This window comes from Oncorhynchus masou, chromosome 24, assembly GCF_036934945.1.
Source record: "Oncorhynchus masou masou isolate Uvic2021 chromosome 24, UVic_Omas_1.1, whole genome shotgun sequence".
In the NCBI taxonomy this organism is placed as follows: Eukaryota; Metazoa; Chordata; class Actinopteri; order Salmoniformes; family Salmonidae; genus Oncorhynchus; species Oncorhynchus masou.
In genome coordinates this window covers 27,422,954-27,447,480 of record NC_088235.1, presented here as the reverse complement: position 1 = coordinate 27,447,480, position 24,527 = coordinate 27,422,954, and the positions used below count along the sequence as shown (strand labels likewise).

At 45.2% G+C, this 24,527-nt stretch overlaps 1 protein-coding gene and 1 pseudogene across 1 annotated transcript; one reads left to right on the top strand and one right to left on the bottom strand.

The window, feature by feature from the left end:
• Positions 1-232: 232 nt before the first annotated feature.
• LOC135511362 (testis-expressed protein 2-like) lies at positions 233-21,007 on the top strand (annotated as a pseudogene).
• On the bottom strand, positions 20,981-24,527 carry LOC135511972 (RING finger protein 151-like). The gene is made up of 5 exons (XM_064933518.1): positions 24,423-24,527; positions 23,762-23,907; positions 23,309-23,405; positions 22,777-23,006; positions 20,981-21,465 (listed from the first exon to the last, which is right to left on the bottom strand). The coding sequence occupies exons 1-5, from the start codon at positions 24,423-24,425 to the stop codon at positions 21,207-21,209; spliced, it is 735 nt and encodes a 244-aa protein (XP_064789590.1). The 5' UTR covers positions 24,426-24,527; the 3' UTR covers positions 20,981-21,206.

Here is a 24,527-nt window from a genome sequence, read left to right as displayed (position 1 = left end):
AAAGCTAAACCTCATCAAAAAAGCAGAGGTAGGCTACATAGAAGCAACACCAATTGATCATCGCCGTTTAAAGTGCACTGATTAATGTGCACTGCAGCCATGGTTTTATCATCAGATTGGTAAAATTCTGAGAGGAGCTCTAGACTCAATCTGCGAGGGGTAAGTGTGAGCGAGCGCAGCGCATAGTGGAACTGGAGTCACATGATCTCTTCTATTCTATGATCGGGTTGCAGCTGATGTATCTACGTTTATACCAGGCAGTGACTTCACTTCACTGAATACGAAAGACCGGCAATATTATTCGTGAAGAATTACAATTTGTAACACAAGTGCGCGAAGCTATAGCCAGGCTTTACGTGACAAGCGCACACTATGCGCATTTCACGGGACATCTCTTCAGGTCGCGTCCGAAAATCTTGACAAACCGTTATTTTCGAGAATAAAGAATATTGAATTTAACTGATTGAATTGCAAATCGTATAGTCAAGTTACTCGTGGAGAATGGATTCGCTTCTCAAAGTGTTTGTGAGGATTGAAGAATAGCCTACACGAGAAGAAGTTGTGTACGTCTGCAGCGATAACCAAGTGGTGTGGTGGGTGTCCATGCTGCAGCGATAACCAAGTGGTGTGGTGGGTGTCCATGCCTTGGCGATAACCAAGTGGTGTGGTGGGTGTCCATGCTGTGGCGATAACCAAGTGGTGTGGTGGGTGTCCATGCTGCAGCGATAACCAAGTGGTGTGGTGGGTGTCCATGCCTTGGCGATAACCAAGTGGTGTGGTGGGTGTCCATGCCTTGGCGATAACCAAGTGGTGTGGTGGGTGTCCATGCTGCGGCGATAACCAAGTGAGTTTAGGTCCGTTTTGATATTATTGATTTTGAATTCAATATGTTTTGACGCCTCACATGCTTTATAGACCTGTAAGAATATCCTATGGCTTGACATGTTTTATTTATAGCATTTAGTTAATTTATGTCATAGCATGTCAGGAACTTTTTTGTATTTTGTTTCTAGACAGGGCATCATTTATCACAATAACTGATCACCATTTATACCATACATGTATCAATGAGATCACTGTTTATTATTTTGTACCACTTCCAGTTCCAATTTATTTGGAAGATATTGTAACGCTCATCGAAATGGGTAGACAAGGCGTAGCGTGATTTCGGTTCCTCATTATTTATTTGAATTAGAACCAGCAACAAAAACAATAAATAGAAATGAACATACAGCCTTGTAGGGCTCAAAAGCAACAATACAAAAACAAGATCCTACAAACAACAGTTGGGGCGGAAGGGTAGCCTAGTGGTTAGAGCGTTGGACTAGTAATCCCCGAGCTGACAAGGTACAAATCTGTTGTTCTGCCCCTGAACAGGCAGTTAACCCACTGTTCCTAGGCTGTCATTGAAAATAATAATTTGTTCTTAACTGACTTGCCTAGTTTAATAAAGGTTAAAAAAAGGTGGAAAAAGGCTACCTAAATATGATCCCCAATCTGTCTGTGTCACTGCAGTAATGCTCACATGTAGGCACATTGATAATGGAGAACAGTGACTTGCCCTAGCAGGAGTAGCGTAACTCCTCCATAGAGGAGTAGAGTAACTCCTCCATAGAGGAGTAGAGTAACTCCTCCATAGACAGAATGACAGTGGCTATCTCAGATTATCAGGGCAAATACTTGCTGCTTCCTATAAAGTTTTCCTCTATAGCCTGTACAGTATACTACAGTACACATGACATTGGAAATTCATTTTAGGTAGAATTTTACTTAACCCTACAATAGAAAATCCATGTACCACTGCAACTGGTAAACTAGTTGATAGTTACCTTGTTCTATACTGCCAGTGTCACCAGCATGACGTCTCCCTTTGCATGCTCCACTGACTGATAGTCCTTCTTGCTCTTTACATTACATGCTGAGTTGGCACGCCAAATGTCCACCAGTCCATCATCGTGTGTCAAGCATTATATTAGCTAAGCCGTGGTTGAGCCTGTCTAGAATAATGCTGCCTGGTAGATAATGCTGGCTGATAGATAATGCTGCCTGATAGATAATACTACCTGATAGATGATACTGCCTGAGGCATTTAATAACCATGGATGCTTCCCAAAATGGCATCCTATTCCCTATATATTGGACACTACTTTTGATCAGAGTCCTATGGGCTTTGGACAAAAGTAGTGTACTATAAAGAGAATAGAGTGCCCTTTGGGATGCATTCTATGTCTGTCATAGCACAGCGCTGCCACTGGTTTAGGCCATGGAGACCAGATTAATACAGTTAGAGGTGAAGGCTTTAATCTCACTCAGAATACGTTTTGTGCAAATTTGTTTTTTAATATGTGTGGAGGAGTTCCCTGGAGAGAGACAGAGAGATAGAGAATTGTTTGTGTGTGTGTGTGTTTGTGTGCACCTGCATATACTGTTTGTGTGTGTGCACTCATGCACCTATGTGTGTATATTGCTACTATTTATGTGAATGCACGGTGCACCCAGGCTGGGAGGTCTGATGCTGTCTGGGACTCTGTGGGTGCTTTTCAAAATGCGTACTACAGTGCTCCGAGCACACAAATTGGGGCACAGGAGGGTCAGAGAATGAGTACAAATGAAAGTATGTGAAACGGAGCATGGAGGGCACTCCTCGAATGCATACTCCATTTAGACCTATTTCAAAGCATGCATCGATCCAAGCTTCAACCGAAAGTATGCAAAGAAATATGACGCAACCATGTAAAATATTACTCAAAATGTATTGAAATCAATAAGCTGAAGCGAGAGAAAATATTGTCCGACTTCGGAATGAAATGTTGCCTATTCATCTCATATGTTGCCTGACTTAAATATTTTATACAAAATATATACATGCTGTGTTTTTTAATATGTGTTAATTAAAAAAAAATGTTTTTATTGAATCCAAAACATATAATATACTTGCAGTGAAGCCGCTCAACAACTACACCATACCAGTCATCCAACAGACTCCCATTCAGAGAGACACACCGAAGCATCCAGGGTCAAGCCCTGCTCAAGGGGATGTCGACAGGCCAAAAAACGAGGATCTGAACCCTCCAAGATCCCCCACAGTTCCCCAATAGCTGCCTCTCAACCATCTGAGACCCCTCCCACAGCCCCCCCCAAGAAAATAAATAAAAAAGACATTTAATTCATTCCATTCCCCAACCCCAAGAACCCCCCAATGCACCAATAACCAAGAAAATTAACTAAAGAGAAAAAGAAAAACAGGAAACAACAATGCAAAAAAACACTAAAATCATAACAGCAAGGCCAACTGTATATGTTTAAGTGCATGTCTGGCACTATTTACATGTATGTGTGTCCGTGTACGTGTGTATTTGAATGAGAGTGTGTGTATATCATTTTGGCATTTTTACCTGCCAATGTACCGTAGATAGCAAGCACACACACACGCACACACACGCACACACACACACACAGACACACACACACACACACACACACACACACACACACACACACACACACACACACACACACACACACACACACACACACACACACACACACACACACACACACACACACACACACACACACACACACACACACACACACACAAATGTGAAGCCACAGCAGGGGGAGAGGGAAATGTTGCTATCAGGGCCTGATTCAGACGTAGGCAATACAGAGATTTAAATGTAAGTCATTTCCCCTCTCCTGCCAAGCTACGTTCACACTTCCTCTCATTAAAAGGAACATTTTGATGATTAAAATGACGCATAAACATGTCAAAAGAAGCTCTCTCTTTTTTCTCGCCCTCTCTCCTGGGTCTTAATAATGAACAGTAGCTGACTGGGTTCTTATTTCTTATGCTAACTCCTAGGTGCCTTGGTCTCCAATGTAAAGATAAGAAATGGCAGAGATAGGAGAACATGAGGCGAGTGAAAGAAAAGGAGCAGATGGAGGAGGTGGAATGGGAGGTGTAAGGCCACCCCATGACCCCCAGAGCCCGGCCCGCTGTCCGTCTCCTGCTCCCCCAGTCAGGGCCCACCATGGTGGGCTCAGGAGAGGGATCGTGATCCAGCTAACAGGCACAGAGGGTGACTGGGACAGTCTGGATGACAACGAGCTCATCTTCCCCCTGGAACCCGACTATGTCGACCAGACCCCTTACATCTCCCTCTCCAAGGAGAGACAGAACTCCACAGAGGAGAACCAACACTTCCTGTACTCCCCAGACTTCCACATACCCCTCTCCCCCTCTTCCCTTGGGTCCCTGGTGGACTCCTCCATCTTAGCCCCTGGCTTCCTCTCGCCCAGCCCAGTCACCCCCACCCACCAGCCCCTGGTCAGCCTGGTGAAATCCCTGTCCACGGAGCTGGAGCTCCCTCAGGGCTCATCCCTTAGACCCCGGCCCTTCCTCAGCCTGGTCAAGTCCATCTCTACTGAGATCTCCCGCTCAGAGCCAGAGGTGTCCCAGTCCAAGTCTGACTCCTGCTTCAACCTCCACCTGCAGTGGAAGAACCTAACTCAACCTAAGGGAAGGAGTAACGGAGATTCCCGTGCCGCCCCACCCTCGCCAGTCACTCTATCCCGTCCGAGGGCACCAAGACGGGCTTCTTCAAGATGGAGCTGGAGGACACGAAGCGGAAGGTCTCTGAGGCCATGCAGGAGTCTATGTTCAGTAAACCTATCAGTATGTTCAGTAAGATCATGGGGGATGAGAAGGAGAATGCAGCAGCAGGCAGCCCCAAGCACCAGAAAGCTACAGGGACTACCTCAGCCAACTCCCTCAGCTCCAGAGGGGTCTGTGTGGGGAGGATGGACAGCATGGAGGTGGGTAATACAGAGTCTCCTCTGCGGAGCACTAAGAGAGCGGACGGTGGCTCTCCGCCAGTGTTTGACTGGCCTTGTGCCAGACATCCCAGGAAGGTTCTGCCCATTAGATCATGTTCTGTCCACAATCACCACGATAGCAAACTAAATTACAAGACAGAGGAATTGGAGATCTGCACCAACGATGAAGTCATGCAGGTTGTGGCTGTCGAGAGACATCATCACAGTCTTCTGCGGAGATTGCCTGGTTCTCTGATCTAATCAGGACCCAATGGTGTGGTCAGTCAACCCACCTCTCTACCACCTCCACCACGCATGGGGTTGTTCTGTGTGGCTGTGTTGTCATACGCCTACTTCATCCTCCCCATGGGCCCCTACATGTCAGGCCTGGCTATGGGCATGGCCTTTGGTTTCCTGCTAGGGCTGCTGCTTCTTAGGCTGGGCTCAACAATACACACCGCTCAGCCACATCCACACAGCGACGTTCAGGCCCTGACTGAGGCTGTTCAGCACTCTGATGCCCTCAGCATCAAATCAGACGTCCTCAAGGTAAGTCAATGTTCAACCATATTTTTGTTGTTGTCAGCAAATGAAATGCGTGAACATAAAAACCTGAAGGTGAATGTCACGCCCTGACCTTAGATGTCTCTGTTTTCTATATATTTTGGTTAGGTTAGGGTGTGACTAGGGTGCGTACTCTAGGTTTTTGTATGTCTAAGATTTTTTGTATGTCTAGGGGTTTTGTATGTCTAAGGGTTTTGTATGTCTATGTTGGCCTGATGTGGTTCCCAATCAGAGACAGCTGTTAATCGTTGTCTCTGATTGGGGATCATATTTAGGCAGTCCTTTTTCCCACTTTCTGGTGTGGGATCTTGTCTATGTGTAGTTGCCTGTCAGCACTATATTGTTTAGTATCACGTTTCGGTTGTTATTTTGTTAGTTTGTTCGGTGTTCATTCTTTTAATAAAGAGAATGTACGCATACCACGCTGCGCCTTGGTCACCTTCATACGACGATCATGACAGTTAATTCCTTTTTGCACAGTTAATTTCTCTCAGCACAAAAGCCCAGCTAGGTCTGAATGGGGACTTGTAACATATGGAGTCAGAGTATGATCTTGGTCTTGACAGACATCAACACCCACACAAGAATTTGCTGAATAGAAAACCATCTTTTTAAATGGCACTTCTCCTCCTCCATACTGTGGCTTGAACTTTAGAAAGTTTGTTTTTAGAACCTCAGCACATCCACTCCCCCTCTCTCTCTCTCTCCCTCTGAGCATGAATAATTTCTATGTGGTCCCTGTGCGACAGCTAAAAGTGCCTGGAATGAAATTAATGTCTCCCAATAAAAAGTTCCTAAAAAAAGACACAGAGCCTCGTTAGTGATGTCTCACAGCAGAGCAGAGCATAGCCTTGCCAGGTGCAGGGTATTGCTCTGAGCCAGCGTTGTCAGTTCCAGTGGAAATTAGCTGAGCAAGAGAGGCTGGGGCTGTGTAGTTTGTTAGGTTCAGTGGCAGGTAGGCAGAACAGTGTTATCAGTGGTAAAGTGTAGCGCCAAAAAGGGGAAAGAGGGACAGACTGTCTTAGGGAGGAGGTATAATTCCCTTGTTGGTTAATTGGCGGGTTTGTTTTTAAGGTGGAGGTTAGACCGAGCCTCAGGGTAGAGTTAATCATGGTCATCAGTGTGAGAGAGTTCTGAGACTTTCACTCTCCATCTAACATTGGTACCATTGAATTACCTATGCTCCCCAAAGAGCAAAAGGGTTTAAGTCAAGTCCAACATTGATAGATATTTTGCTTTGTAGCTTTCTCTATGTGTCATGGTATATTTTCACTCTCTGACTAACTGACAGGTGTTTCACTCTCTGACTAACTGATAGGCGTTTCACTCTGACTAACTGACAGGCGTTTCACTCTGACTAACTGACAGGCGTTTCACTCTGACTAACTGATAGGCATTTCACTCTGACTAACTGACAGGCGTTTCACTCTGACTAACTGACAGGCGTTTCACTCTGACTAACTGATAGGCATTTCACTCTGACTAACTGATAGGCGTTTCACTCTGACTAACTGATAGGCGTTTCACTCTGACTAACTGATAGGTGTTTCACTCTGACTAACTGCCAGGTGTTTCACTCTGACTAACTGACAAGTGTTTCACTCTGACTAACTGACAAGTGTTTTGAAGAACAAGCTACTATTTTAGGACAAGATATTATCAATCGATGTAACAGCTCGTTGCACAACAGCTAGTGTTCGTCATTGAAGCATGCTTTTAGTGTATTCCCATGTGTCATTCAGGTATTCTCTCACAGTCTCACTATATAACTGGGTATGTTCCCATAGTCCCAGGGATGAACGAGATGTTTGAATACGACCCAGAGACTTACCACCCGTCCCTTACCCACTCTGTGTTCGCCACCCTGGAGGGGCACTGCCTCCGCCTGGACTACCCCAGGAACAACATCAGCCATAGGGCCACCTATGACGAAAAGCCCCCCAAGGCTGTGGTTGTCAGCTCACGCTGCTTCCAGCTACAAAACAGCAAGGTTTGTCTGCTTGGTCTGTAAACTTACACTCACCGTTCAAAGCTTACCGTTTCATTTGAGGAAATAAACAAAACATAGAGATGCTGTGAAAGAATGAATAATAATGAGCACACGTATTAATGCTGTAGAGCTTGCACACTCAAAAGCTCCACCACGTACCTTTATTTATAAACAAACAACATTTAGACTCTGCAATGACCTGACGGAGATCCTTGCAGGAAGGGAACATTTTTTGCTTGTGAATAAAGTTGAGTGGTGGAGCACGTGGAGTGTGCGGGCTCTATTTCTTTTTAACCTACTTGTTTCGGCCCTGAACTAAAGGACGTGCATTTGATCACACTTCACTTAATGTTGTGTTATAACAGGTTTCTAATAAGTCTTGCTGTCATTCCAGGTGTTCCTGCTGCCCTCTGTGCTAGCCCGCAAGAGGCTGTGGAACTGGAAGTACCCTATCTGCATCGAGCTGGCAGAGGGAGAGGTTGTCATGGAGGAGGAGAAGGGTAAAGAGGAGACCACAGGAGAGGAGCAGGGGGAGACCCCCAAACACGACCCACCACAACCCCCAAACCAGCAAAGAATCTCCCTACAACCCTATACCTCTTCGGACGGACAGGAAGAGAGAAGGAGGAGTGGTTTCATCACTTCCTGTCCTCGTCCATGGTAATGGAGAAGGAGAAGGAAAGGCCTGGTAGATGTGTGACCAGATCAGGTAGGAGAAACATTGTTTTTGTTTGTTTTTGTTTTTTGGTCTTTGTATTTGGTATGGTTGTCTTTTTAACTAACTTCACGCTAGTCTTTTATTTGTGATTGTTGCATAATGACAAATCTAAACACAGTGCATTGGCCATGGAAATATAATGCACTTGCAATACACGTGGAAAGGAAAGGAGAAATCAAGCAAATGTTACACTAGTGGATTATACGTTCTGGTGGTACTTGATAATAACACGTGATAAAGCATTTATAATGGATTAGTAAATAGTTTATTCATAATTTATTGTTAATCATTACTCAAATCATATGTTTAACATAGGTCCATATAATCAATTTACTAATCATTAGTTATAGTCTTTTTGTGTGACCTCATCTAGTGTGGGCTATTTATACACTATAAATACTTAATAAATGTTTTGAGTGACCAGTGTAATTTCTCACAAAAATATGGACTTGCCATTGGTAGACATTCAGTACAGTACATGATGCTCCTTACCATATAAAAATAGCCCCTAGAACATATACATTTTCAAATAATAAGCACACAACACATGTTAAAGGAAATACAGTTGAAGTCAGAAGTTTACCTTAGCCAAATACATTTAAACTCAGTTTTTCACAATTCCTGACATTTAATCCCAGTAAACGTTCCCTGTTTTATGTCAGTTAGGATCACCACTTTATTTTAAGAATGTGAAATGTCAGAATAATATTTGAGAGAATGATTTATTTCAGCTTTTATTTCTTTCATCACATTCCCAGTGGGTCAGAAGTTTACATACACTCAATTAGTATTTGTTAGCATTTCCTTTAAATTGTTTAACTTGGGTCAAACATTTCGGGTAGCCTTCCACAAGCTTCCCACAATAAGTTGGGTGAATTTTGGCTCATTCCTCCTGCTGGTGTAACTGAGTCAGGTTTGCAGGCCTCCTTGCTCACACACGCTTTTTCAGTTCTGCCCACAAATGTTTTATAGAATTGAGGTCAGGGCTTTGTGATGGCCACTTCAATACCTGGACTTTGTTGTCCTTAATAAGCCATTTTGCCACAAATTTGGAAGTATGCTTGGGGTCATTGTCCATTTGGAAGACCCATTTGCGACCAAGCTTTAACTTCCTGACTGATGTCTTGAGATGTTGCTTCAATATATCCACATAATTGTCTTACCTCATAATGCCATCTATTTTGTAAAGTGCACCAGTCCCTCCTGCAGAAAAGCACCCCCACAAAATGATGCTGCCTCCCCCTGTGCTTCACGGTTGGGATGGTGTTCTTCAGCTTGCAAGCCTTCCCCTTTTTCCTCCAAACATAACGATGGTCATTATGGCCAAACAGTTCTATTTTTGTTTCATCAGACCAGAGAACATTTCTCCAAAAAGTATGATCTTTGTCCCCATGTGCAGTTGCAAACCGTAGTCTGGCGGTTTTGGAGCAGTGGCTTCTTCCTTGTTGAGCGGCCTTTCAGGTTATGTCGATATAGCACTCGTTTTACTTTTGATATAGATACTTTTGTACCTGTTTCCTCCAGCATCTTCACAAGGTCCTTTGCTGTTGGTGAGGGTAGGTAACAACACCCCCAGGTGGTGAGGGTAGGTAACAACATCTCCATCCCGCTGATCCTCAACACTGGGGCCCCACAAGGGTGCGTTCTGAGCCCTCTCCTGTACTCCCTGTTCACCCACGACTGTGTGGCCATGCACGCCTCCAACTCAATCATCAAGTTTGCAGACGACACTACAGTGGTAGGCTTGATTACCAACAACGACGAAACGGCCTACAGGGAGGAGGTGAGGGCCCTCGAGGTGTGGTGTCAGGAAAATAACCTCACACTCAACGTCAACAAAACAAAGGAGATGATTGTGGACTTCAGGAAACAGCAGAGGGAGCAGCCCCCTATCCACATCGACGGGACAGTAGTGGAGAGGGTAGTAAGTTTTAAGTTCCTCGGCATACACATCACGGACAAACTGAATTGGTCCACCCACACAGACAGCGTTGTGAAGAAGGCGCAGTAGCGCCTCTTCAACCTCAGGAGGCTGAAGAAATTCGGCTTGTCACCAAAAGCACTCACAAACTTCTACAGATGCACAATCGAGAGCATCCTGTCGGGCCGTATCACCGCCTGATACGGCAACTGCTCAGCCCACAACCGCAAGGCTCTACAGAGGGTAGTGAGGTCTGCACAATGCATCACCGGGGGCAAACTACCGGCCCTCCAGGACACCTACACCACCCGATGTCACAGGAAGGCCATAAAGATCATCAAGGACAACAACCACCCGAGCCACTGCCTGTTCACCCCGCTATCATCCAGAAGGCGAGGTCAGTACATGTGCATCAAAGCAGGGACCGAGAGACTGAAAAACAGCTTCTATCGCAAGGCCATCGGACTGTTAAACAGCCACCACTAACATTGAGTGGCTGCTGCCAACATACTGACTCAACTCCAGCCACTTTAATAATGGAAATTGATGGAAATTGATGTAAAAAATGTATCACTAGCTACTTTAAACAATGCCACTTAATATAATGTTTACATACCCTACATTACTCATCTCATATGTATACAGTATGTATATACTGTACTCTATATCATCTACTGCATCTTGCCATCTTTATGTAATACATGTATCATTAGCCACTTTAAACTATGCCACTTTTATGTTTACATACCCTACATTACTCATCTCATATGTGTATACTGTACTCGATACCATCTACTGCATCTTGCCTATGCCGTTCTGTACCATCACTCATTCATTCTAATTCATCCCTTCTCTCTCTCTTTCTCTCTCTCGGAGGACCTGAGCCCTAGGACCATGCCCCAGGACTACCTGACATGATGACTCCTTGCTGTCCCCAGTCCACCTGGCCGTGCTGCTGCTCCAGTTTCAAATGTTCTGCCTTATTATTATTTGACCATGCTGGTCATTTATGAACATTTGAACATCTTGGTCATGTTCTGTTATAATCTCCACCCGGCACAGCCAGAAGAGGACTGGCCACCCCACATATGCTCTCTCTAATTCTCTTTCTTTCTGTCTCTCGGAGGACCTGAGCCCTAGGACCATGCCCCAGGACTACCTGACATGATGACTCCTTGCTGTCCCCAGTCCACCTGACCGTGCTGCTGCTCCTGTTATAACTGTTCTGCCTTATTATTATTCGACCATGCTGGTCATTTATGAACATTTGAACATCTTGGCCATGTTCTGTTATAATCTCCACCCGGCACAGCCAGAAGAGGACTGGCCACCCCACATAGCCTGGTTCCTCTCTAGGTTTCTTCCTAGGTTTTGGCCTTTCTAGGGAGTTTTTCCTAGCCACCGTGCTTCTACACCTGCATTGCTTGCTGTTTGGGGTTTTAGGCTGGGTTTCTGTACAGCACTTTGAGATATCAGCTGATGTACGAAGGGCTATATAAATACATTTGATTTGATTTGATTCATATATCTTTATGTACATATTCTTCATCCCTTTACACTTGTGTGTATTAGGTAGTTCTTGTGGAATTGTTAGATTACTTGTTAGATATTGTTGCACTGACACAACTAGAAGCTCAAGCATTTCACTACATTCGCAATAACATCTGCTAGCCATGTGTTTGTGACCAATACAATTGGATTTGATTTGTATATACTGACTCCGACATGTTCATTATTAGGGCACACAGTGGAGATTGAATTTCGATATTGCAACAATGTTGAAAATGTCAGAGATAATAATGTCTAGATGCTTTTTACAGTGGAGATGAGACACTGTCGTCACTCGTTACCTCAGCAACAAAGTCATAAACCCTGCCATTTCTACAATTTGTCTTCCTAAGATGGGATTTTACACCTAACCCTAACCTTAACCCTAACTTTCAACACGGGAGCCTGCTGATTATTTTCTCACTATCTACTTGTGAGCTACTCGTTGACATCCCATTAGCTACTGAACATGCATTTTTCTACTCAGATTTAGCCTTTGGTAGTCTGATGGAAGCAGTGGTGAGTATTTATGGATGCCAAGGGTAGCCAGCCTTCCCCAAAAAATACCAACAAAAAATGTAAAAACACATTAACTAATTTATCTTTCGTCTCTGTGTGTTTCCTTCAATTTGCAAGAGGCTGAATGTATCTCACGAGAGAAAGCATCCCTCAGTCTCTTTATGTGCAGGCTGTCTATCTGATGCTGTTTGGTCAAAAAGACTATGATATTGTTGCCGCACGTAGCATTGAATGCAAGGGAAGCCCGCGTGTATTTGGCCTCCCTTGATCGTTTTTTTATACAACAATTGCCAATCAGAATTGAGCTAAACTGAGCGAGTGCAGCTGTGAATGTACCAGTCGCATCAAAAAAAAGTGTCAGGGGAAGCCAGTTTGGTTTCGGCTTCACACCAATCACATTAAATCATAAGCCAAACGTCATTGACAGAGGAAAAAATGAATTGTTGCATCTCATTGGTTATTGTCCTCCAGTAACTAGCTAGCTAAAATTGTCCCTTTCCTAAAATGTCTTTTTTCGACTTGTGGCAACTCTCTGTGGTTCTAAATAAATAGTTGTTTAGTGGTCCGAAAACGTCTGCAACATTACTTGATTGACCATGTTGTAGGTAATGTAACTGTTTGTTACATGCAATATGCTTTGTGGTCTCCACCGGACAGATGTTGCTCTCCGGTTTTGTGATGAAACAAAGGTGTGGTTGAATTTATTCTGCCACTGTGTCTTCTAATTGTCTCGGCCTTTAGGACTATATATCACAGTGGCACGGCATATGACCTAACAGGATTTATTGAGCGAACAACACAATTATCACAACACAGGCTGTAATATGGCTTTTTCCCCCCAGGCTTCCCCAGTGTTTTTCCCCATGCACTGCCACTGAATGGAAGGCTACCCAGTCTGTGCTGCAGCGAGGCCTAATCACACATACTCATCATGGTTCTGACAGGCAAAGTGAAAGGATACAATTCATTTGCTCGTGGTGCACGCAGCTCAAATGATATGAAACAACACCATTGGACCAAAACGATGGGACATGAATTGACGATACAAATGTAACAATAGCAAAACAAAATAGAAGCCTTTCATTTTAAACACCAGTGGTGCAATTAGTGCTTTCTAACCGCACGCAAACCAATACAGTGGGCGGGACCAATGCAGCATTTCAGAGTCGTCAAAACCATTCATCTTGAGGCATGGAGTGCAAAATGCTATCCTTTAATTATTATTTCATATATCAAATGGACATATCTATTTTAATACAGCCTAGCTCAAAACACTACTAATCATTGAAAATAACAAATTACCCAATGGATCATGATCATTTTCTGTGGGGGTGCAAAAACATACGTTTACGCCCCTATTTTGCAGCTGCTCCGTTTCCTCCATTGTTCAGGCGCCTTTGCCCCAGGCTAGTCCCTTGTGTTCAGGTTCATTTCTAGATTACAGATGCGTGAACATGCAGGAGAATGTAGGACTGTAGTGATGCTCTCAAGCACTTAACCACAAATGTTTCTAAACTGAACGGTGTTGCCCTCCGTCTTTATTCCTAGACAGTCCACTAAGGCCCTTGAAGCTAAATCCACCGCTGACAATATTGCACGTTTCCTTACAGATGCACTCTCATGTAACACTCTTAAAAGAAAATGATCACAACAACATCATATCTGTGAAGCAACAACTGTCATCTCTGTATTTAGATGTGCCGATGGTGCAAGTGCCCTTCAAGACGGTTCCAGGCTCGTTTCCTGGCCTCAGAGCAGCCCAGCCCCTTGCCCAGCCCACCCCTCAACAGCACAGAGACAAGCCCCACCAACAAAGTCAGGGTGATTTCCTGTGACCACCTGAATGAAACATCTAGAAAGAGATAAATGGTCAATTGAGAAAGTGTGTTAATCTGTAGTGGTGTATCTATTTCCCTACAGTGCACCTGTGATTTCCCAGAGTTCCTGGGGGAGGGCCAGACTGACTGGGTCAATGCCCTCTCCAGTGCGGGTGCATAGCCCGGTGCGTTCTATTCCAGCTCCGCGTATCGGCCGGGCTAGATTGAGCGTCGAGCCAAATGCCATGAAGCCGGCTCTACACATCTGGTCCCCAGTGCGTCTCCTTGGGCCAGCTTACATGGCACCAGCCTTACGCTCGGTGTCCCCGGTTCGCCTGCATAGCACAGTGCGGGCTATTCCACCTTGCTGCACTGGCAAAGCGACCGGGAGTATTCAAAAAGGTAAGGTTGGGCAGGCTCGGTGCTCAAGAGCTCCAGTGGGCCTGCACGGTCCGGTCTACCCAGTACCACCTCCACACCCCAGCCCTCCGGTGGCAGCTCCCCGCACCAGGCTTCCTGTGCGTGTCCTCGGCCCAGTTTTGCCAGCACCACGCATCAGGCCTACAGTGCGCCTCGCCTCTCCAGCGCTGCCGGAGCCTTCCTCCTCTCCTGCGCTGCTGGAGTCTCCCGCCTGTTTAGCGCAGCCAGAGCTGCCAGTCTGCATGGAGCAGCCGGAGATGTCAGTCTGCAAGGAGCTGTCAGTCTGCATGGAGCCGTCAGTCTGCAAGGTGCTGTCAGTCTGCAAGGTGCTGTCAGTCTGCAAGGAGCTGTCAGTCTGCAAGGAGCTGCCAGTCTGCATGGAGCAGCCAGAGCTGTCAGTCTGCAAGAAGCCGCCAGAGCTGTCAATCTACATAGAGCAGCCAGAGCCGCCAGTCAGCATGGAGTAGCCAGATCCGTCAGTCAGCCAGACTCTTCCAGATCTGCCAGTCAGCCAGACTCTTCCAGATCCGTCAGTCAGCCAGACTCTTCCAGATCCGCCAGTCAGCCAGACTCTTCCAGATCTGCCAGTCAGCCAGACTCTTCCAGATCTGCCAGTCAGCCAGACTCTTCCAGATCTGCCAGTCAGCCAGACTCTTCCAGATCTGCCAGTCAGCCAGACTCTTCCAGATCTGCCAGTCAACCAGACTCTTCCAGATCTGCCAGTCAACCAGACTCTTCCAGATCTGCTCGTCAACCAGACTCTTCCAGATCTGCTAGTCAACCAGACTCTTCCAGATCCGCCAGTCAGCCAGGATCTGCCAGAACTGCCAGCCAGGATCTGAGTACAAGGAGTGGAATATTAGCACAAAACAAGTCTGGATTTCAAGCTGCAAAATAACCACAGCTTTGCGGCATCTATGCTGACATCTGCCATGCTCTGTCTGCCCCCTCTGTGAACTAAATAGTGAAATAATAATGAAGACACCAGCCTACTCCTCTAATAGTGAACCTTTGAACAGAGCCTGTGCATGCACATTATGTTGATTAGTTGGTCTGTTTCCAAATTAAAATGTATTCCAGTAGATCTTGTTTTTGTTCGGCATGTATGAGCTTGTCTTTACAGCTCTGCTGAATATGATTTATTTATCCAGCTGTACCTGATTTAAGTTTCACATCCTGATACACATCTCGGCAGGTAGCCTAGTGATTAGCGCGTTGGACTAGTAACCGAAAGGTTGCAAGATTGAATCCCGAGCTGACAAGGTAAAAATCTGTTGTTCTGCCCCTGAACAAGGCAGTTATCCCACTATTCTTAGGCCGTCATTGAAAATAATAATTTGTTCTTAACTGACTTGCCTAGTTAAAAATGAAGGTAAAATAAAAAGGCTAGGGCTAAGTTAGGGCTAGGGCTAAGTTAGGGCTAGGGCTCGGGCTAAGTTAGGGTTAGGGCTAGGGCTATGTTAGGGTTAGGGCTAAGTTAGGGTTAGGGTTACGGCTAGGGCTAAGTTAGGGTTAGGGTTAGGGCTAGGGCTAAGTTAGGGTTAGGGCTAAGTTAGGGTTAGGGTTACGGCTAGGGCTAAGTTAGGGTTAGGGTTACGGCTAGGGCTAAGTTAGGGTTAGGGCTAGGGCTAAGTTAGGGTTAGGGTTAGGGCTAGGGCTAAGTTAGGGTTAGGGTTATGGCTAGGGCTAAGTTAGGGTTAGGGTTACGGCTAGGGCTAAGTTAGGGTTAGGGCTAAGTTAGGGTTAGGGTTACGGCTAGGGCTAAGTTAGGGTTAGGGTTACGGCTAGGGCTAAGTTAGGGTTAGGGTTACGGCTAGGGCTAAGTTAGGGTTAGGGTTACGGCTAGGGCAAAGTTAGGGTTAGGGTTAGGGTTAGGGCTAAGTTAGGGTTAGGGTTACGGCTAGGGCTAAGTTAGGGTTAGGGCTAAGTATGAGTAAGTACCTTTTATTTTTGAGTATAATTCAAAATGTAATAAGAAATAGGCCTTTACATGTGGTCATTTTATATAAACTATTTATTCATTGAATTTACAGAAAATGTGCTATATCGTGATATGTGTCGTTATCGGGATATGAGATTTTGGCCATATCGCCCAGCCCTACTTGAAACATGTTGGTATTACAGACTCAGTCAGGGACAGGTTGAAAATGTCAGTGAAGACATTTACCAGTTGGTCAACACATGCTCAGAGTACACGTCCTGGTGATCAGTCTGGCCCTGTGGCCTTGTGAGTGTTGACCTTACATCGGCTACGGAGAGCGTGATCACACAGTCGTTCGGGACAGCTGATGCTCTTGTAACAGTATAGACTTTACGTCCGTCCCCTTGCCCCGAACCAGGGACGCTCTGCACAGTCATCCTCGAAGCATTGTTACCCATCGCTCCACAAAAGCCGCGGCCCTTGCAGAGCAAGGGGAACCACTACTTCAAGGTCTCAGAGCGAGTGACGTCACCGATAGAAACGCTACCAGTGCGCACCACCGCTAACTAGCTAGCCATTTCACATTGGCTACACTTTCATGCATACTTCAGCATTGCTTGCCTCGAAGTGAGCATAGAAGTAATTTAGATCGTCTGTATGTTTTGTGAAAACGGAAGAGTTGGGATTTGACAATTCCCCTAAAAGTATAATTGTCCTGAAGTCTTGTAGTCTTGTAGGTTGTGTTGCCACCCTCCGAAGATATTGTCCAGATAACATTTATAGAACAGGGGCAGCAATTGGCATTTGGCCAATGCTGTTGTCTACCAGTCCGCCATGTATATATTGACGTAAGCTGGGCAAACTTCTTGCCCATTGCTGTCCCATGAGTTTATAGGTTGTGTTTATAGTTGAATGTGAAGTCATTGTGTATGAGGCCCAGTTCAAGTAGTTGTAGGATATGTATGTCTGGTCTCTGTGGTTGAGGGTTATGGTTGTGGTTAAGGGTAAGAGTTGAACCGGGATGTGGACATAAATCTAAGTTTATGGTTAGGGTTGTGGTTCCAAGTATAGGTAGCTGTGTGCCGGACTGCTCTCAGAGTAGTGGGCATGTCGAAATAAGTGGGTGGGTCAAAATAAATTGGATGGTCTCTTGATTGGACAGGGTTGTTGCCAGGTAACACCACTCAGACAAGCCTATTTTATTCAGTCACATTCAGGAAGTGCATGGAAGATGCTAAAGCAGTTTTAAACACACACACACAACTCAAACTTTTATGAAAGCAAACATGTACAATTATTACCAGTTTTCTATGTGTCATGCATAGTATTGCTCAGTCGCATAATCATTTTGACATACACAATTCAAACTTTTATGAAAGCAATTGTGACGAGACATGAAGATCTGCCACCAGGGTAACCTCATTTGAATCTCCTGATATATGGCTCGACTCGATTCATAAATTGGTCGTCATCGGCATGTCAGCAAACTTTCAGCCGGGTATGCCACCCATTGGTCTGCCCTTGAGCAAACTTTCAGCCGGGTATGCCACCCATTGGTCTGCCCTTGAGCAAACTTTCAGCCGGGTATGCCACCCATTGGTCTGCCCTTGAGCAAACTTTCAGCCGGGTATGCCACCCATTGGTCTGCCCTTGAGCAAACTTTCAGCCGGGTATGCCACCCATTGGTCTGCCTTTGAGCAAACTTTCAGCCGGGTATGCCACCCATTGGTCTGCCCTTGAACAAACTTTCAGCCGGGTATGCCACCCATTGGTCTGCCCTTGAGCAAACTTTCAGCCGGGTATGCCACCCATTGGTCTGCCCTTGAGCAAACTTGCTACCGGTGTTTAGGAATGGGACATCGACAAGTTTGATAATGACATTGCGCACAGTAGCCTGCACAACTGCAATGAAATTTGATAAATGTAAAATGTTAAGATATTTGCATTTACATGCAGTGTTGTCTCAAAGTGATTTTACAACACCATCATTCTGAGTTTCCCAAACTTCCTCAAGTTCATTTCGATGCGCATTTCCACTAATCTCTGCACTCACGTGAAAGAACTGACAGATAGTCACATGAATTACATGTGTGCTTTCGATACCCCTACGTTCTTTCGACACCCCTATCTATTTATTTTCGACACACCCAATCAGCTAACCCTTTCTCTGTGGTTGAGGCTAGGGTTATGGTTGAACCAGGATGTGAAATGTGGACATGAAGCTAGGGTCACGGTTAAGGCTTAAATTTAGTCTCAGTGAGATTTTTAACCTGTGTTGTTGTGTCCAAGTACAGACCCGTCCTCAGTGTTCTGGCTGACAGTGATGAGGAGTCCTCCAGCGCCGGTTCTTCTGACGAGGAGGAAGTACTGCTCTCAGAGCCCCAAGGCATTGTGGGAGAAAAGGGGACTCTACCTGGTCCTGAAGGGTAATGGATGTTCCATTCTCTTACACGCCCAATATAGTCGGCCATGTGGAATGATATGATGGTTTTCCTGACTGTAACCTTCTGCTGTATTGCACACTAAGGGCTCGATTCAATCTGTAGCGCTGAAGCTCCTTGTTAAAGCCTGATTGATATTTAAAGGCAATGTTCCTGTGTTAGCGGAGACGGTATTCACGGTAAACATTATCCCTCTCTCTTCCTCTCTCCTCCTCTCCTCCCCTCTGCAGGGTTTCTGCTGGTTGCGGGAAGACAGGCAGGCGGATTTTGAGATTTGTCGACAAAATTGCAAAGTCTAAGTACTTCCAGAAGGCGACAGAGAATGAGTTCATCAAAAAGAAGATTGAGGAGATGTCCAACATGCCCCTGCTGCTGGCAGTGGAGGTTCAGGAGCTTTCTGGAACACTGGCTGTCAACATCCCTCCTCCCCCTACTGATAGAGTATGGTACGTCCCACACTCAACATCTCTCCTCTCCCTACTGATAAAATATGGTACGGCCTTAGAGATAGATAGAGGACTGATCTTTGTATCTGTGCCATTATAGCGTCTGTGACAGTGTAACGGATGTGAAACGGCGAGCTTAGTTAGCGGTGCGCGCTAAATAGCGGTTCAATCGGTGACGTCACTTGCTCTGAGACCTTGAAGTAGTGGTTCCCCTTGCTCTGCAAGGGCCGCGGCTTTTGTGGAGCGATGGGTAACGATGCTTCGTGGGTGACTGTTGTTGATGTGTGCAGAGGGTCCCGGGTATGGGCGAGGGGACGGTCTAAAGTTATACTGTTACAACAGCATAGGCAGCGCCAATCTTGAGGTAGTCAATTTTCTTCTTTACGATTGGCTGATCCCTGTTGATGATCCGGTGGGACATGACTCCAACAGGGCCACCAGTAGGGATAAGCCCTCAATGGCTCTGCCCATGCTAATATGACCTTTTGGCCACTAGAGACCTCTATCATCCTCTATGGGTATGGCTCTACATTCAATATCCCTCCTCCACCTAGTCATAGAATATGGTATGGCCCACACTCAATATCTCTCCTCCCCTTACTGATAGAATATGGCACAGCCCACATTCAACATCCCCCCTCCCCTTACTGATAGAATAGGGTACGGCCCACATTCAACATCCCTTCCCCCACCTTACTGATAGAATATGGTACAGCCCACACTCAATATCCCACCTCCCCCTATTCTTACAATATGGTATGGCCCACACTCAATATCCCTCCTCCCCCTGCTGATAGAATATGGTTTGGCCCACACTCAGATATACTCTATGGCCCTACCCTGAAACAACCTAGTCCGTATTCATTCAGCTTCACTCTATTTATTAATTTACGTACTTGCATCTTCGGGATGAAAGACAAGTATTTTGTTGTCAATTAGAGTAAAAGGCCGGCCAAATGATTACTGGCTCTATGTATTTATTGATGATCCTCTGTGTGTGTGTGTGTGTATTCCAGGTACAGTTTCTGTGTACCTCCCAAGCTGGACCTGCATGTCAGACCCAAGTTGGGGGAGAGGGAGGTCACCTTCTGTCAAGTGACTGAGTGGATTGAGAAGAGGCTGCAGGATGAGTTCCAGGTTAGACTTCTCTATCCTCTCTCACACCCCTCCCTCCCTCACCTTGTCTACCCTTGTATCTCTCACCTCTCGCCCTCCCTTGTCTTTTTTCATCTGTCTCTTCCTCTTTTCCTCTCCCCCTCATCTCCCTCCCCCTCCCTTCCTCCCTCCCTCCCTCACCTTCCCCACAAATCCAAAGTAAGACAATCTACCCCAAATAAAACAATGAACCTATCTTTCCTCCATTCCAGAATGTGTTTGTGCTGCCCAACATGGATGACATCTACCTGCCTCTGATGCATTCTGGGATGGACGGTCCTCCAGTGGCCCAGCAGACCCAGCAGTGTCGGTCCCAGTCATCAGACCACTCCTCCATGGAGTCGATTGAGAGGATCTCCCAAGACAATACTACTACAGAGTTGGACTAGTGCCTCCCTGTGGCCCAATGACGCTATAACACCCTTGAAGTTCTCATAGCAGATGTAGTGGGATACTTTATATTACAGAACTTCAACCAAAGTCATACCTTTGGTCAATGTTTACATGTGAGGAACAGTAATGAGGTGTGAGTTTCCTTGCGGTTTTAATTGTTTACAGTTCAATGTCCTTTTGAGCAGACAGTCCATATTTAATACATGAAAATGAAAACAATCATTGAATAAAACCATGACATGAGGAAGTGTTTTTGTCATGTTTTTAATCATTTGAGATTTGGTTTTGCCGAAATGCAATAATCAACCTAATAAAAATATTCTGAAAAAAAAACAATCCAGAAGAATACATTTGCAGTCTTTACAAAATACACCAAAATGAAATTAACAGTTTCATTAAAATCATTAAAATCCAAAACCTCTTTCATTTTCACATTTTCGCATAAACAGATTTTGTATAAAAACCATTATGTCACATAAAACTTAATTAATAATTTGTAAAAAAAAAAAAACACAAATAAAAACCTGTACCCATCTCAAGAGCTGCTGCTACTGCTGCTTGTATTACTCTCCCCTGTTGTCTCCCCCTCTCCATATCCCTCATACACCTCTCCACCCTCCTCCCCCTCCCCTTCTGCCTCCCCCTCTCCCATGACCTCTAGGCTCTCACAGATGAGCGCCACCTGCCTCCTGACGTGTGTCATGGCGGTCTGCATTCTCCCCATCTTTCTCCGGAGGGTGCTAGCGATGGCTCTGTGACTCTGCCTCTGGGCCTCCACATGCTGCCTCAGCTGCCTGGGGTAAGCATCATTATCATCATAGGGGATTCATGCATTTATACTGAGCTTTACTTAGAGAATTTGTATATACTCCCAATCGGTATTAGATAGAATGTTGTGGCTCCCCCTTGGGGGAAGACAACCTGTGATTTCCTAGGTTACCCCGTTGGCTCACGTTAAAAACGTGACCTTTTTCAAACACAATTTTCTTGTTGTCTGCTTGATTTAGGCAATTACAAAACTACATTTAAGAAAGTACAACATAGATAACTATTCAACATTACCTGCTCCAGAGCTCTCTCACTACTTAGAAAAACTTAATATAGTAGGGCTTCCCTCATGCCCCTTTTCATGACAGTGTAGGCAGCCACTTGTGAGTGAGTGCTAAGCTTGCAACCAACCAGCACATTAAGCTAGCCAAGACCAACTACACAAACAAACAGACTTGGAAGTAGTGAGTGGAGTTACAAACGGACTGTACTAAACAACTTAAATGTCTTACCGGTAATGAAATGTTTTCTACACACATACTGTAGCTACATGTACCCTACTAGGACACCGGTCCCCGCAATTCCCACTCTCCCACACCACACCACCTGAAGCCACAGGCTCTATTCCCCTATGTGGGAGCATTGGAACCACAGGTCTGGATTTTTGACCTGGTTACATGTACATTGAACAACAAAGCAGCTTTTCAACGTGTTTTGTTATTTTTGTATAACAAAAAATCTACGAAGTTGATTCTATTACAATGGGGGTCAATGGGAAATAATGTTTGTTTCCCCCAATTTGTGGCCGTGGTCGACGGGAATTCCTTCTTCTGACTTGACTGTCGACTCAGAGTATTATAAAGGGGAAATTCTAGCCTGGAATGCAAACTGAATATTGTTCCACTTCCTTTCCTTTTCAGTAATATTCAGTTAGGATTCTAGGATAGAAAACTCACCTAATCTACTACCAAATAAATAAAGTGAGGCATGCTTCTAAATACAAACGCTATATCCATTCTGTCTCACCTCATCCACCCACTCCCAATGTTTTAACACCCACCCACTCCTAGTGTTTTAACACCCACCCACTCCTAGTGTTTTAACACCCACCCACTCCCAGTGTTTTAACACCCACCCACTCCGTGTTTTAACACCCACCCACTCCTAGTGTTTTAACATCCACCCACTCCCAGTGTTTTAACACCCACCCACTCCTAGTGTTTTAACACCCACCCACTCCCAGTGTTTTAACACCCACCCACTCCCAGTGTTTTAACACCCACCCACTCCCAGTGTTTTAACACCCGCCCACTCCCAGTGTTTTAACACCCACCCACCTGAAGCAGTTGTGCTGGGGCTGGGTGGCCTGTGTGAGCAGAGTACCACAGCCCATGGGGCAGAGCTGGCTCCAGTGCTGGCAGTGTTGTGAGTGGACCTCCAGGGCTGAGCGGGGCACCAAGGAACCACAGCCCTGGTGGGGGCATGGGACCCTCTGGAACTGGCAGGAGGAACTATGGAGGAACTCCTCAGACAGAGGGAAAGTGGCTGAGCATCCCTCGTTGTTACACTACAGGGGAGAGTGAGAGGGGTAGAGCAGAGATGAGCGGAGAGGGAAGGAGAGAGATTAGAGGGGAAAAGTGAAGAGAGAGAAGAGTGAAGAGGAGAAGAATTGGAAGAGTGTGGGAAAGTCAAAGATTGCCGAAGGTTGTTTGAATGATCTGTGAAGAAATAATTTATTCAAGTTCCTCTATGCTTGAAACATCCAATTTCCTTGCCACTATGTGGCCCTCACACATTGCTTACAGAGAAAAATGAACTCCATTACTTTGTAATAGAAACACTTAGCAACATCAGGCTGTGATAACTCACCTTAATCCTCAGGCGGCTGATAGTTTTACTCAATTTGTACATGACGAACATAAAGCTGGGACTGATAGTGTTCCTACAGCAGGGACATGTCTCCTGTCTAGAGAAGAGAGCTGAATGAAATCAATAACATTCATTTTACACTTTGAAAGGATCATTTCTACAGTCGAAAACCTGAAGAAACTAGATGGTAATCATCTTTCAGCACTGTGAAAACGTACCAAAATCCCACTGGGCACAGATGTAAATTCAACGTCTATTCCATGTTGGTTCCATTTAATTGAAATTACGTGGAAACAGCGTTGATTCAACCGGTGTGTGTCCAGTGAGATGTTGCTTCCTACCTTTCATAATAATACAGCTACTGTCTTTTCTAATGAATAACCAGTTATGGTTACAATAGTCCTTCTATCTACAGTGTGTCCTAAACTGAGGACATGACCCAGTGTACTGTACCTCCTGAGCCACTGTAGGATGCAGGTCTTGCAGAAGACATGGTTACAGGCCACTCTGACAGGACACCTCAGGACAGCTCTACAGATGGTGCAGAGCAGGTCATAGTCTGGACCGTCCACAAACAGGTCCACGTCGTAACCCCCACTCTGAAACACACACACACACACACACACACACACACACACACACACACACACACACACACACACACACACACACACACACACACACACACACACACACACACACACACACACACACACACATGCACACGCACACAAGAGAAGTTAGTTAGGAACTAAGATAGTTGTACTTTAGGTAACTAAATCAAAGTAATGTCAAGAGCAGTTAGTTAGTAAAATCAAAACCACTCTGTTATAATAAAACATAAAACATAATACATTAAACAGGAACAATAAAATCTCCCCAAAATGTTTACGTGGTTGACAAATTGCCAGGTCCAGGCACTCCAGTGCACGAATTCTTCAACCACATACCTTATTTAAAAAATATATAATAATCTGTGTTCCTTTTCTACGACCTCTTCAGTTTTTTGGATACCTGTAGCTCTCCACATAAAGTTGTTCTGGAAAATCATAGTCCATATTTCATCCATAAAGTCACTCATCATTATAAATTATATTTATATATATTAACTCACCATGTTTCACTGCTCTGTTGTCAATTGTCATGAGGTCGCAGTTGCTTCAGTTTTCATTCCCACAGCTCAGCCCCTCACTCCCTTTAGTTAGGACTGGCCTACATG

What these genes read in the sequence shown, in the direction of transcription:
- LOC135511972 (XM_064933518.1), bottom strand. An exon ending in ATCCTACAGTGGCTCAGGAG is followed by an intron (nt 23,406 to 23,761) that starts GTACAGTACACT and finishes TCTCTTCTCTAG; the next exon opens with ACAGGAGACATGTCCCTGCT. An exon ending in CCCCAGCACAACTGCTTCAG is followed by an intron (nt 21,466 to 22,776) that starts GTGGGTGGGTGT and finishes TGCTTACCCCAG; the next exon opens with GCAGCTGAGGCAGCATGTGG.